General features: G+C 47.3%; 1 protein-coding gene across 5 annotated transcripts in view; it reads right to left on the minus strand.

Moving 5' to 3' along the window:
• MVB12B (multivesicular body subunit 12B) overlaps positions 1 to 16134 on the minus strand; it is a 58619-nt gene that overhangs the window by 9159 nt on the left and 33326 nt on the right. For all 5 annotated transcript variants that reach the window (XM_032708101.1, XM_032708098.1, XM_032708097.1 and 2 more), the window contains one exon: positions 1095 to 1150. In XM_032708101.1, coding sequence (XP_032563992.1) covers positions 1095 to 1150 — 56 coding nt within the window. The remainder of the gene's footprint in view (positions 1 to 1094; positions 1151 to 16134) is intronic.

Raw genomic sequence — 16134 nt, forward strand, 5'->3', positions numbered from 1 at the left:
CAATGCCCTTCTCCCTCAGCGGGACAGCCGACACTCATCTCCGCGTCAGAGACAGATCTGCCACCATCTCCCACTGCAGGACACAGTCTGTAACACCCCATGGACTTCTGTGGCAGCAGCAGCGAGGTGTGAGAGGCACCGGCTGTGGGAAGCCTCGACCAAACTGACCATATGGTGGCAATGGTGTCTAAAGGATCCGCTGGGAGGATTAGCACGACCTAATCTCTCTGCATTTGTCTTCGCAGCAGGGACTCCATCTTTCTGGGAATAACGGCCCATAAACAACCCTTTCAGAAAGCAAGGGTTGTGCAAAACCCCCCGTCAGCCGGAAGAAGAAAGCACAAAGCCGGAGTGCTCCTGAAAAATCAGACACAGCTGATGGTTTAACAGCTTCTTGCAAACTGATTTTTAAAGAGATACTGGTTTAGCATCGAATGGATTCAGGAACTGGTAGTGGGATGCTGATCTTTGAACTCTGGATCATAAACTTTAACAAGTACTGGTCCAGTGACACTCAAATGTCATTCTGAACCCATACTGGGGTTTCCACTCTGCCTTGCTCTGCCTTGCTCTGCTGGTGTGGCCCCGCAGTGCCTGGTGCCAAGCAGGCAGCACTCGGTGCCCTCTCCAGCTCGCCCTGCAGCCAGGCAGGAGCCTCCTGCACAGTGCACCCTGTCACTACCACTGCTCTGAACTTCTGGGGTGCCAATGGAAAGTAGTAAAGCTGATGGCACTACGCCATCCCCATGGCAGGTTAAATCCAGAACTCCGCATCTGCAGCTTTCTTTACAATCTATGCTAAGAAATTAGAAATGCTTCCAGCACCAGGGAGTCCCATTGCCATTCCTATTTCTGATGGCAACAAATCTTCCAATCTCAGGACAATTCAGTTTTAGAAGTGATCTGGCAAAAGCCCTTCCCACCCAATGGGCAACTGTTGTGATGTGTAACCTCGGCCCATCTCAAGCACTGGGTACATATTTGGCCCCACAACAGAAAAGCTCCCAGAATCAGGTAATATTGTTGATGTTTTGTGATCGCTTTCCATGAAACAATGAATTTCAGACACTGGGAGAACAATGAAGGCAACTCACCCCTTCAGGAGCACAGGCAAACTTCTCCGAAATCATAAAAGGCACTCCATCCATTGCTGAAAGGGACAAGACATCACGTCACATTTCCAGCTGATTTCTGACATGCAACTTCTCACATTCCCAGTGACAGATCAAGTATTCACAGCACTGACACATGACTGATTGCTCCTACATGTTACTGCCAGCCTTTCCTTCCCTCTAACCTGCCAGTGGTTTCTTTCCATTTAAGACATAGCTGGGTCAGTCCCTACCAAACCAGGAATCCAATGAATCCTCCCTGCTCTATCCATATACAATTTCATGGTGTCAATTTTGCATTTTCCAATCTTGTTCAGCTGCCAAAGCAGGACAGTATTTGAAACTGGAAGGAGGACACACATCTATTTACCACCTCCTCACCGAACCAGCTGAGCACACTGGGTGGTGTCTGAGCAAGAGAACAAGGAACAGCTGGTTCAGGGGACTTGTACCCCAAAGCAGTCAGTACCACCACCTGTGTACCAGGCAGTAAGTGCTACCACCTGGGCAGGATGATGACAAACACCTGGGGCCAAGTGCCCTCCCCGGCCTGGCTGCTGCCAGTGCAAACTCAACAGTGAGCAACGGAGCTCAAACACTTGCAAACCACGTCTGGAGGACAGAAACCAATGGAATACAAGGACAGACATGAGGACACGACGGCACATGGCACAGTCTCGTGTCACTGCCTTCAGCTCTCTCTGCAGCACAACCTTAACGGGACTCAGAGCACTGTTTGCCTTTTTATTGTCTTGTATATTCATCTTAGTGCAATGATGTTCAGTGTGTCTTGCTATCACCACCTTGGAGACATCATAGGGAGCCTGCCAAGAAATGTGGCAGCACAAGGGAGACTCTTATTTTTAAAACATGTAACTCAGCAATTTGCACACAAGACTGAAAAGGGCATATTTCTAAGGCAGATACACCCCAGATACACCCCCTTTATTACACTTACACCTCTAACATTGGAAGTCTTTATATTTCAGCTCTGAAACAAATAAAAAGTTCAAATGAACACAAATTCAAGCTGTGAAATGCCCCACTGTGATCCTCAAATAGGATTTCCTTTCAGAAAGGATCTGTGCCCACGAACCCAGTATTTCTCTGCTTGCCGTTTGTAACTCCTACCAGCACCACTTAGTTACCAGGTTAGTGATTTAACAAGGACCATTTAAGAATACTTAGCTTTTTACATTTGCTTTGTCTATTTTTGATTTAAAAACCCTCTCCAATGGAGTATTTTGTTATCAAAGGTGCTGTGTGGCAGCCACAGCATGAAGAGAAACAAAAGGAAACAGATGAAAAGCAGCATCACCAAATCCAGGAAGTTTTAAACCTAGAAGATCATCTGCATTTGTTATCCGACAGAAACCCGCTTTGATCAGCCACACGCCAGCTTTTGTAAAGTAATCTAAAGGCTGAGCCACGCCGAGCGAGAGCATCCCTGCAGCCCCCAGAGCCTCCCCCAGCCCTCGCCCCGCTCAGCCCCCAGCTCAGGACTAGGGAGCGAAGCAGCAGATGAAAGCAGGGTGAGCCAAAGGCTCAGCAGCGCAATTAGCACTCTCCTAAACAAACGAGCTTCAACAGAGCTGTAATTAAGCAGGCCTGTAATTAAGTATATGCCCTTTATCATAACGATCATGCTTAAAAATGGCATGATGCATGGAAGTGTGTTATTAATGCTGCACTCCCCGAGCGCAGGAGCGTGCGCGGAGCCGGCGTGTCAGGCCCGTCACCAGCCTGCTGCTAAAATGCATTAAAGGCAGAAAGCAGAAAACAAGGCGTGCATTCAGTAGGCTCCTTTCACAGCCAGGCACCAGAGTCACGAGGGTCTGAATACCACCAGTTCTGGAAACTTTACAGAAACAAGGCCCCAGGCGGCTGCTGCCTCTACCTGCCCCAGTGCCGGGAGGGCAACAGCCCCGCTTCGCCCCACAGCTCTGCCGGGCTCCTGGAGCCCTTTGGGCACCCAAGGGGCTGCAGGCAGGCAGTGGGGAGCCCCCGAGATGCTTGGGGAGCAGCACTCCTCCTCACCTCTGATCCCAGGCTGAGCAAAGGCCCCAGACCAAGTGAATGCTCTGGGGGAAGGACTGCCTGCTGCCCCACACGCAGCACGGGACACCCATCGCTGCTGCTGCCCAAGGTGGTTTTTTCACATTTATGAGGATTTCAATTGAGGCCCAATTCCCACAGCAGCTCACGGAGACTTGCAGGAGAGGGATGGTCATGATGATCTCCAGGGCCAGGCAGCTCCAGCAACAGCAGGAAAGAGCTCCCATCACCACGCTGGAGCCCCACTGGGTATCCAGCACTGGGGTGTCCAGCACTGGGGTCTGGGCACTGGGGCCTGGGCACTGGGGCCTCTGCTCCTGCCACACACCATGAGGCAGCACACAACTGCTGTTTACAGCAGTTAATTTCATAATAAAATTTAATAAAACCAGAACTGTAGGAGGGCATTTCAATTTCATGTCCCTTGTCCTGATGTTGTGCTGTAAATAAACATCATTATCAGCTTCTGATTCCTCCCTTTTTCCTTTTTTTTCCCTCCTCTTGCCTTTAAAGCATTCCTGGCAGGCTCTGATGAGCAAGCACTGTGTTGGGATCCTCCCCTGTGTCACCACCTCCATGGGGAGTGCCACACTAACAGACCAGGCCCTGGCCCTGAGCTGCAGTTCCTGTTTTAGTCTGGCCAAAAGCTATTCCAGGCTCCTTCATGTCAATCTGCACCACGTTTGAGACCAGCAGATGGCAACACCAGGGGATAAAGGAACTGGTTCTGGTGAATGATAAAGCACAGCTCTTTCCAAAGGTACCCATGCTGATTCAAACAAAAACAGTGGGTGAGGTCCCAGTTGTACAGCACTGCTCACACCACTACAGGAGCAGCTCCCTCAATGACTTGCATGGGTTTCAACATCTTTAAAGGTTGTGACTTTAAAATATTTCTGAAGAAAAATTATAATTGTTTGCACCTTGCAGGTTAAAGCCTCCTTGCACAAGCAGGCAAAGCTGCTCTTGTCCCACAAAGCCTCACTGCCAGAAGGATGCCTGCCCACTGGGGCCCCCCACCCAGGGGCTGAACCCAGCAGTTCTACCTGTGCCACTACACCCACAGCACCTGCAACAGGTGAGGGAGGTGCCTGCGCTCTTCTCCCTCAAAATGGAACAACATAAAATGGGATTTCAGAAGGAAAACTCTTTCCAGTGGCTGTTTGCTACCTCCCAGGATCAGCTCCTCGCTGAGGGTCACAGCTGATAAGCTCAGGCACTGAAATTAGATAAAGAGCTGAAAGGTGCCAGCAGCCATAACTGCACTCCTAAAGCCCAGCCCTGAAGGGCAGCATTCCCGTGAATCCCCCACAGCAGCCAGGAGGTGGAAGGATGCCTCAGTGAGGGCCCTTTGGCGGTGCAGGACCACGGAAACGCACAACCAACTTCTACCTGGTGGCTACTTTAAGTAATTTACCAAGACTTGCTCTAAGGTTCTATCAGGGAGGACACCAAAGCATGGTCTATAAATCCAACTTGTTAGCTCGCTTAGAAATTCTCCCTTTAATCTGAAAAAGTACTGTCATCCTCCTCTAAGCACTCAAGAGATTCTGCCTTCTGTGCTGCAGACTCCAACTAAATCTCAGTTGTCAAATTAGTAATTCATCTTTCTTGAATAACTATATTTTTAGCAAAGCTACCAGATTTAAATAATCAGACCTGCCAATGCTACCCTAATTTGAACATGCTGACGAACTTTCACAGAGGCAGCATCAGCTAACATAATGAGTTTCTGGATGACAAAGAACTTCAGACTGTAGTTCTCTACCCAGCGTAATAAGCACTTGTTCTTTTCTACAATGTGCACATAAAAGAGAAATCTAAATAATAGTTGCTGTAATTATCTTGAAAAAATATGTGGTGATTAATGGTGATTATGAAAATCTGTATAATTGTTCACTGAAACTCCAAAGATCAGATGCTCTCTTGAAGCAGCCATCAATGAAGAACTTGGGAACACAAAAGCTTCCAAGCTCCTGCCCGCTGGCAGCACATGAAGATGGGATTGCCTGAGTGCCAGGTCAGCCCTCACCCTCCCGTGACCTCTGCCAGAGGTTCCAGGATGTCCGTGATGTGATGCACATGTCATTACGGTTCAAAGCACCAAGTTCAACCTGTTATTTATGCAAATAATTAATTACTCTAGTATGCAACTCGCAGTTTGTCATGACACATTAATGACTTGATAGACTTCTATGAACTAGTGAGCACAGGACAGCAGAGCGCTTTTATCGTCATTTAATTTAAAAACGATCCTGTGTGAAATTATCTAGTCGTGAGTGATGGAAGCATAAAGAACAGACTCAGCAAAGCTTCTTTTGGATCATTGCTTTATTAATGGTAACGTCAGGGAAATGAAAAATGCTAACATTGTCATATTTAGCTCCTGGGTACAGATGAATCGCTGCCTCAGAGCCTGGCGGGCTCCGTTTGCACACTGCAGTGAGTGCTAATTCCTCACACCACGATTGTGGGGATATGCAGCCACGAAAGAGTTTATATACCTCAACTCCCAAGGAAATAACAGCTGTTTCTGCATTAAATTCTCACCATAAGCTTTTATAGCTTTGTATTACTTTATTGCTGTTTTTGCATAGCCTTTTACACTTGAATTTTTGACTGCTGATATTAAAAATATTTAAATAAATACATCCCTTGCAAAATATTTTTCTGCATGACTTTGAAAACAAAGCACTGTTAATCCAAACCAACAAAAAACCTAGCACTGAATGTACTACTGCCACCTTTAAAATTTAAATGATCTCAGATTTTAGAAAGACCTTTCTCTAATGCCACAGAATTCAGATTTTCCCCAGACCTGAGAGCTAGCAGAGTGTTCATGTTTTACCAAGATGAATATCTCATAAACCAGCATACACCAACACTATAAAACCGAATTTCTCTGCTTAGAGAAGACTTGATTTTCGGCTAAATGGCACCAGAGGAACATGGAAGCAGGTTGAGAACCAGCAGCTGGCAGAGAGCATGGGCATGGCATTGCTTGGAGAGAGCCACGGTCAGGCTGAAGGGACACGGGTCCCTGTCTGGGGTGGGCAATGAGGGAGCCCATCCTGAAGAGGCTGCTGCCCCCAGCACACAGCCCAGCGGCGGGTGGGCACCGGGAGGGCACCCCAGCTCCTGGGAGGCTCTGAACACCATTTCCACTGAAGCAAGAAAGCACAGTCACGTGCAGGCTGTCCCCAGCCTGGGCAGGACAAGGGACTGCTCTCTCCGCTGGCAGCAGATCCCTGCATGGGGTGAGGCTGGGGCTCAGCTGTGGAGTCACCCACAGCAGATGGATCCACTGCTACCTGGGTAAGCTGAGCAGCCGTGGGGAGCTGGTGGCACAGTGTGGCACTGACCAGGGCAGGCTGCGGCCAGGACACCTCCCCTGGTACCCCCTTCCAGCCCCTGCCACGCACACAGCTCTGGCTTCCATCTGTGCCCCTCTGCTTCCCACCACAGCCCCGGCGTGAGCTCTGCACTCCTGAGGCTCCGTGCCACGCACAGAGGGTGGCACAGGACACCTGACCAACCACCTCAGCACAGGGGAAGCCATTCAGAAGCAGGGAAAAACGTTTTACATCAGTCTGCAATGCATCCAGAGAAGGGTGTGAGCTTTTCAAACCAAACCAGCTCTCCATGATGCACAGCTAAGCCTCCTCCTCACATATTTCTGTATATGGCCATTTAAACAGGAGTCTGAACAGTAAATGTGTGTGTGCTCTGTGCTACCATGCACCGAGGCCCAGATGAAAGCACACCAAATCACTGATGATGGTAAAACCTTAGGGGTAAAACAAAAGCAGCCTCTCCCACCAGCTCTGGGTAAGCTGGCTGCAATGGGGAACGCTGCGGCCACCCCAGCTGCATCCCCCAGCTGCAGACACCGTCCCCAGCATGCACACACTTTTTCCTGTCAACAAGAAAAGTACAGGGGTGCAGGCAGGGGTGCAGGGCTCAGCTCTGCTGGCCAAGGGCACATGCCCAAGCTCATGAGACCCCATGAGCACCTCATGCAGCTCCTGTGGCAGCAGGAGCTCACAGCAGGGCTGTCATGGGGCAGCAAGGCAGTGGGGGCACAGCCAGCTGGGAAGGCCCCAGCCCTGTGCCTGGTGTCGGGTCTGCCAGGCAGCAGCACTAAACCACTCGACGAGTGGTGCAGTGAGCGGGAGAGCAGGGCCCTCCTGGGCTGGAGAAGGAAACCTCCACCTTGGGAAAGGTTTACAGCCTTCCTGTTCATCTTGAAATGACTTTGATTAAAAAAACAGACCTGGACTAAATTTTCATTTTTGCTAATTTGATTGTCAGCCTTGATTTTCTCCGCTTCCTGCATAGCTCATGACATGGCACAATTAGTTCTTTACCGCTAAGATCAAGCCATGAAAACACTTGAGAAAATACTCCTGGTTTTGATTATTTTCTTTTTTTAAATAAAGGGAGGGTTAAGTACTGCATGGTGACAGCTAAGGAGCACCTCAGCACTGTGGCTCCATCAGCACCACAGAACATGGAGAGACTTCAAACAAGCTCTTCAAATTGCAAGTGTTTAGGAGCTCTTGATTTTATTATTTTTTAATAAAATGTCCCCTTTGAAGTCTCTGCACCACACTAAACTTCAAAGATCACACCTTAGCATGTGCTACTTCCAAGCAACAACCCTTAATTAATTAGAGCAGAGCAGATACAAACCAGGGCACTCGCGTGGGGCTGCAGCAGAGCCGGGCCAGCTCAGGCATGGGGAGGTGAAGGGAGGCAAAGGGAGGAGAAGGCAGGCTCTCCTCCAGCCCCAGCGCACGGCCGCGCGCTGAAGAGAAACGCAGATGCTTTTCCACTCCTTTCAGCTCTGGCTGTAATGACAGACTCCTTGGAAGTCATTAAACATGTAATGTCTGTCTGCCGCGGCGGCGCAGGCTGGAGCAGCACTTGCAAAAAGCATCTCGGGCAGCCCCACAATGGCTGCAGTGTTCCCTGGCCAGCAGCTGGAAATTTCTGCTGCTTGATGAGAGAAACATCCCCCTGCGTAACGTGGCTTCCTCCCAGCACGGCCATGTTTTGCTCTTTGGTCATTTCAGTGCTGCAGGGTAGGAGCAGGGGGGATTAAAGCCACACACTACATTTCGTTACAACGGCTGGCCCTGGAAGCTTTGATTTTCCTTTGCTAAGCCACCTACAGTGTGAGGTGGGATTTGTTGCCACCATGAGGGTTCTGGGCTCCCCAGGCTCTCTGGACAGTGGCCAGGTCACCAGCCAGGGGAAGATGCTACCACGTGCAATGACGCTGTGATCCTGCCCAGCAGCACCCCACGTCCTCCAGCTGTGCACCGAGAGACCAACATCTGTCCCACAGGGCTCCCAGGGGAGACAAGGGTGCATGGCATCCTCTCTTTACATGGTTTTGGTTTAAAGGGCTTGAGCTATTTTTAACACGCAGGCAGCTTTGTGCTTCCAGTAAAAGCAGGGGAACAAAGCCCAACCAGCTGCCCTAGAGCACCATGCTCTCCATTTCCCAGGCATCCCTGACGGTTAGTGCAAAGGATTCATAAGGAGTGTGGCTAGAAAGGACATGGGACATCCATCTCCTACCCTGGAGCTCACTGATGCAGAGTGTGCTCCCACTATCCCATGGAACACTCATCCAGCAAGGAGAGCCTTGACACAGACCCAAAGCTGAGGCCTTTGGTGCTGGAGAGGAGAGCACAGGGCATGGACACTGCCCGCTGCGGGAGCCTGGACCTGACACCGAGGGACGTGCCCTTCTCCTCCCAACCACCAGACACAGATCCACGGCTCTGCTGAGGCAAAAGCTCTTCTGCAGGAGGAGATCCACTGTGCCACTGCACAGCAACTCGGGATCCAGATCTCCTAATGGGATTTAATTTTTAAGTGTTCAAAGTCATTACCAGAGCCACATATTTCTATCAGGTAAATTTCATTTGCATATGCAAATGATATCTAAATACATTGCACCATTAATATGATCAGTAATTACATAATAATAGTCACCAATCTCCACACAGATCAAACTTACAGTTTTGTAGCTATTAAGGAAACTGTGCTTTGTAATTAAGATAATCCTCATTTCCAGATGCTAATTAACTATATTATAATTAGCTTCTTTTGCTAATGCAAATTAAGTATTTTCATCCTTATTGCTAAAAGAGTTGCTTATCACTTAAAAAAGGGACAACCTAGAAATAATCCCTCCTCCCCCTTAAAGGTGAAAAGGTAACTTCATTTTTATCAGTCTCATTTGTGAATGCAAATGAGCCCTGATTAATCAAGTCACAGATAAATGTGTCCATCTAGCGTGGCCAGCGCCTGGCGCAGCCCTCAGAGGATGAGGATGGCTCGTCCCTGGCGCCTCTCCCGCCGGTGCTGGCCCCACAGAGCTCCCTGTGCCAGCACAGTGGGCACAGACCGCGCTGCCCGGCCACAGCACGGGGCACTGGAGCTGCCCCAGGGAGCCACCCCAGCAGTGCTGGGGGGCACTGAGCTGGGGGCACTGAGCCCCGGGATGGCAGTGCTGGGGGCACCAAGCCCTGTCCCGGTAGTGCTGGGGGCACTGAGCCCTGGGATGGCAGTGCTGGGGGCACTGGGGGCACTGAGCCCTGGGATGGCAGTGCTGGGGGCACTGAGCCCCGTCGTGGCAGTGCTGAGGGCACCGAGCCCCAGGACGGCGCTGGGCACCAGGGGCAGTGCTGCCAGCCTGCGTGGCAGGGCTCGGCCTTGGCGCAGCGCATTCATCATCTGCTAAACCAATCCACCCGCTCCGCACCACCATTTGTCATTAATTATGCTAATCAGCGCGCCATTACTCTCCATTGACACCACGGCACTTATTAGCTAGTTACAGCTTTTCAAAAGCACAGCTTATTGTGTATGTGAGTGCTGCGCCTGCATTAGCCTACAGGGAAGAAATGTCCAATTATGAAAAAAAGAAATTTGCTATTATCTCCTCCTAACAAACCAATTTAGTAATTATAAAAGTCTCTGAACTCAGAAGGATTTGTTAAGAAGAGCTGAGTGATGAAACCAGAGAATTTTCTTTGCAATAACTTTTTGAGTTGAAACTGAAGAGACAATAGAGAACAAGCAGTTTTTATTATCTTAATTATGACTCTTGCATCTTCACTTAAGATGATCAAAAAGCAGAATTTATCTAAACGCGTGACTCTATTTGACTCTTTCCTTAAACCCTCTGATTTGTTTATTTTAATAGATATGCAGCCCAGTGTGTGCAGTACAGCACAGACACTGGCAGGCCCAGCCTGTTCCCAGCCCACAGCTCTGACCATGCACAGCAGCCACCCCCACACAGCCCCTGCACGCCCAGGGACACAGCCCGGGCTGACAGAGCTAAAGGGATGGACAGGGGGCCTGAGGAGTCCATGGAAAACCAGCTTTGCTGGAGCATCCAATTCCTATGTTGACTTGCTCACTGTGAGAGGACACCACTAGTTTTAGAAGCTTAATATGTGTTAAGAGCTCATTAATATCATCAGAGTAAATGGGCCTATTAAAACATCTTTAAGCAATATCTGAACATACATCTCCCTAAACTATATTTAATGACTGTACTTAAGATACATTATATGCAAGTCTTAATGAGACATTAGATATCATTTTGAAGATTAAAATTAGAGAATCCATATAAAGTCTGTCCACTTAATGTAGCCTTAAGCTGCACTGATGAAAAGCATTACCACCAAATTATTACTTCATTAGAACAAATATTTTCTAATCATTTCTGATTTATGCCATTAGTTGTCTCCACGTATATTATTCGTATCTATATGAATATTTGAGCATACACTAAACAATTTTCCAGTTCCACAGGAGATGGGAGAAATTCTGAGCTTTCTAATGGCTGAGTTAATTACTTCTCTTTTTTTCTATTGAGTTAAAAATATGCACTCTTCCTAAAAGTCCATTTACTGTGTCCCCACTTTTCTAATTTAATTGGGGATTTTAATTCCATTAACCACAAGGTCGTCTTTTAAACATTTGCTGTTCTGCTTTTCCGAGATCAGTAAGATCTTGGGCTCGGCCCCTCCCTGGAGGTTGAGGGGTGGTGGCAGTGCAGCCCCCAGGCCAGCAAGGCCATGGGACACCTCCTCCAACAACTGAGTCACTGCCAAAACAAACTGCAATAAACTTATTAGCAAGAGGGCTTTATGTGGGGTTTATTTTATATAAACAGCTTTTCATTAGATAAATGAAGCCCAACAACCTTTATAAATGTTTTCAATTATGAAATGATGCCATTGAGATATCTGGATGATGATAATCAGGGAAAACACCAGTGACATCTCCTGCTCAGAGCTGGCGTGTGCTGCCTGGATGGCTGCTCCTCCCAGCACCATCTCGCCCAGCCACACCAGGCATTTAAAAACTCCTGCTTTATTAGATGGAATCTGTAGCAACAAGACTATTTTCATTTGTTCTGCCCAAGTCTTCTATCCAAAAGAGTGAACAACTCATTGTAACAATCTTGCATTTTTAACTGTGCAAATTAAGCATTCTTCATAAATAACAGCCTGGTTTGCTGCACTGCAACTCCTTTTTATTAGCAGCACAGAAATGCACAATGAGCAACGTATTCTATTATTCTTTGTCAAATCACAGAATGCTACATTAAAATAACTGTGCTGGTCAATGTAATATAGTAGATTAAATTCAACTTCTCTGCAAAACCCACTGTAAAACAGCATGATAAGAAGGCTATAAAAAATTTAATTTTACTCCAAACTCCATCAGAAAAAAAAAATGGTGTGAAAAGTAATTTTGCATAATCAGTATACGCCATCTGGAACAATTAACCGATTTCTATAGAACTATGAGGATCAGTCATATCTGCTTATTAAAGATCAGAAATTATACAAGTAATAAATCCTTGAAAAAACTAAGCGTACTCCCGCCTGTCAATGCTATTTTAACTTCAAATACTGAAGAACGCCTGATAAGGCTGAAAAGAAGAGATTAATATATGCAAATTACATCCAGCATTTAAAATCCCCAACAACTGTCTCTGGTTTTCTGTCCCTTATTGCTGCCTTTATGTTTTATTCATACACCAACTCACCTGTCACTTCATAAGCTATAATATTATGAGGGTATTATTAAACAGCATAAAGCCGTGCTTTAATTGGAAAGCTTCATTGCATTTTCCAATTATTTGGAGTAAATTAAAAGCAGATGCACATAGTTTAATAAGGAGTCTAATATCAGTTCCGGGAAATCAAAATTCATTGTCATTACTATGCCGTGATAGTTTTGCAAACTGTACTCAATTTCGGAGGTTTTGAAAAGAAAATCTGTCTCTGCAATCTGTTAATTGTCATTCGGTTAATAACTGTTTAAATATCCAAACCTCTGAGCGTCTTCCTATTTAAAAAAAATTAAACTCTGGCACTGGGCAAAGCAAAACAAACACAGCCCAGCCCGCCCAAGGTTGTGCTCCACCAGAGCAGAGCCCTGCCCCTCATCCCGGGATCAGCTCAGCTGGGTAGAGCATGGTGCTAATAACACCAAGGTTGCGGGTTTGATCCCCACATGGCCTTACGAGTTGGACTTGTTGATCCTTGTGGTCCCTTCCAACTAAGAATATTCTGTGATTCTGTGATCCTCCTCCGGCAGCCACCAGCCTTGGCCCACTGCTGGGGGGTACGTGGAGCGAGGGCACCCCTGTCTGGGGGGCTCCATGGCAGCAGTGGAGTCGCTTTGCCATCACCCTCTCTCCATCACACCCCACTCCAGCTGCTACACACTTTGGGATGTGTCCTGCATCCGCCACAGCCCCGCCACTGGGCGGGTTACAGCTGGATGATCCTGTCAGCAGAGACTGAGCAGCCTCCTCGGAAGGTGATGTGTGAGCTGAGGAACAGGGGTGATGCCTGCATGCCACTCCCCATGCCAGCAGGGCAGTGCCCAGCCAGGGCCTTCACCTCCCATGCAGGCACACGACACCAAGGTGAGGAAGACAATGAATAGCACTTTGGGCAACAGCATGTTCATCACAAAAACACGTCTGAAAAAAGACTCCAGCGGGAGAATTCACGGCTCCATCACCCCCGTCTGGGGCTGCTGGCCCAGCACAGCCCAGATAACGTGGGGGGTGTGCTGCCACAGGACACCAAGGGTCTGTACACCATGGATGGGCTAATTTAATAACAAATGTATTTTCTGAATCTCATTAAATAGAGTATTAAGTAACACACTTCCCTTTCTGAAATACGCAGCTGCAGCATTTTACACAAGAATCCCTGAACTGCTGGATATTAATAGGACCTTTCATATTTGGAAGATTATCCAGGTCTCTTAGTCCAAAGACTGAAAATTGCAATAAGGTAAAGAACAGGCTGACTTTAATCTCAGCCTCAGTAAAGAGGTTTCAATGCAGAATAAAGCTTGTGTCACAACTTGTCTGGTTTTTGGACCATCCTGATTAAAATTCAGTGTCACAAAATATAAATTTAGTTCCGCTTCTACTCTTAAGAAGTGCCAAGAACGTAATGAAGGGATGGGGACCAACAGTAAGATGTAGCACAAGACTTCCCCTTCTGAGAGTGAGGGTCCCAAAACCCTCGAACATCGGAGGGGATCACAGAACCACCAGGAACTGTGCCAGACAACAAAGATAAAAGCAATCCTTGTGCACTGATCCAAAAAATAGCATTTTTCTTTTTTTCAAAATTACCTGTTTTAATAAAGCAGACACACTGTGCCAAGTGAGCCATTTAATTATCTGCAAAAATGATGAAGGAAAACAATAGTTTGCAAAAATAAATGACTAACATCTGATTAAAATGTCTGTCCTACACACAGAAAAAAGATACAGTGTCTTTTAAAAGAAAACAGACATCCAAGGAAGTAGCAGGTGTGGCCAGATAACCTGGCGTTTTGCAACAAGAAGGAAGTTGACATATGGGCACTGAAATGTAATGAAATCTAGAAAACCCTCTGAAAGAAACTTTTGTCATTACAAAAAAAAAGGATAGATCCCACTAGACATTCCCAAGTCAGCCCCTGCAAACAGGAGAAGGAATCAGGAAGCAAACTGCTCCTTTAGGAGCAAAGCAAACCCTTCCCAGGCCGCTGCCCAGACAGGTGACACCTGCCCCTCACTGAGAGCCACCGCCTCCAGCACGGAAAAGCAACTCGCTTTCTTTTTTGGGAATCCACTGGCTTTGATGTTTTTCAGATCATTAACATCAGTTTTGTACTCTCTGCTGCCTCCAGAGAGCTGGATTAGAAATCAGTGTAGAGTGAACGCCCAACCTCACTGCAGTGCCTGCAGGAGCAGCCCATCCTCCTGCACATGGACCCCAGCTCGCTCGCCCCTGTGCCATGGCCAGACCCTGGCTCACCTCACCCCCGTGCCCTGGCCAGGCTGCACCAGACTGAGCCCCTCTGCCCCCTCCCCAAGAGGGCCCTGCCCCAGGGCCTCCTGTTGGGAACGTTCACCTGTGCGACCCAGCAGGTGGAACTTGGACCGGAGCATCTCCTTGCAAGTGTTTCCCTCTCCAACCCCTCAGACCACAGTTTGCTCTGGCCTTTATAGAAAGTGTCTTAAAGAGGGAAATTAATAATAAATATCATAAATAAATATTTATATATAAAATATAATAAACACCCATTTAAGTAAATATTTACCTCCTTAAGGTAATAAATACTGGGGTGTGATTCCAAAATAAACAAGGGAGAGCTGTGGAGGAAGTGGCACCTGTAAGAGCTGCCCACGGAAACCTCCTCCTCCGTGGTGTGCTGGCACACACCTCCAGCCAACACCAGGCTGTGCTGGCAGCCGGCCGTGCTTCCCCTCCCTGGTGCTCAGCCCAGCTTCTCACAGAAAAAAATACTCACACAAGTAATTGTGTTGGTAATGTGGTTAAAGACAATCACATAATAATACCTTTAAGGTAAGAAATATATGCAAAGACATCGCTGCATCAAATGACTGCTCCAAACCCAATGTTCCTCAGCAAACGAATGGCTGGTGCTGCAGCCTTGATCACAGCACAGACATTGCTTTATCAGTGGATAAAGTGTGTGATGCTTTGGGATGTGACATCTAAGCTCCAACCCAGAGGACAACTCTGCCTGTAATCAGATTTTGTAATCCAGAAGGTTTCCGTTTCAGTGGCACTTACAGAGCAGAAAACTTATGGAGGCAAGATCCCGAGAGGCACCAGCACACTGTGCTGGAACCCAGTGCTTAGTTACTTCAGAGCATTGCAGTGTTAGAACCCATTCAATTAGTGGGGCCTGCAGGAATATTTGCATTCCTAAATCTCCGGGTTCCTGAAAGGGTTAAACTTTATTATTAGCATATAATTTACAGGTCCCTTCTCCCAGGAAAGAAATAATGCACAGTAAATGCCACATTCATTTTAATAATACATGTGGCAGTCTGTGCCCAACATCTGCACAAAGGTAAAGCAGACAGATTTTTTTGACATGTCCCACTCTGCCATCGAAACACAGGTTTTTTGTTTCGTAAGTGACGGAAGGTTTAATCAAGAAAGCAGGCAATTCATCAATCGAAACAAGGCTGCTCACACCGCCCTGACAGCACACACATGGTTTTATACAGAAGAAACCTGGCCACCTGTCAGCAGCACCTTTTACATCAGGATATACAAATACACTGGGTGATCAATCCTCCAGCTCTTCCCATTCATTTCTTCGTTTTCTTATTATATTTTTCTTTATGCTAGATGTTGCCCTCATTCTCTGCAGGGATAGATGGGAGACAAGGCAAGCTATGGCTGTTTATACACTATCATAAAAATTTATATACCCTTAGAGTGACTTATTTCCCTTCTATTTGAGTACCATTATTATAAATAATTTTTCACTTCATTCAGGAATTTTCCCTGTATGTTATTATCTGTGCCTGCCTGCGAGAGCTGCCTCTCCCTCACTGTCCTTGTGCCTCTGATAAGCCAAAGCAATATGCAGGCAG

This window comes from Chiroxiphia lanceolata, chromosome 21 (assembly GCF_009829145.1).
Source record: "Chiroxiphia lanceolata isolate bChiLan1 chromosome 21, bChiLan1.pri, whole genome shotgun sequence".
Taxonomy (NCBI): Eukaryota; Metazoa; Chordata; class Aves; order Passeriformes; family Pipridae; genus Chiroxiphia; species Chiroxiphia lanceolata.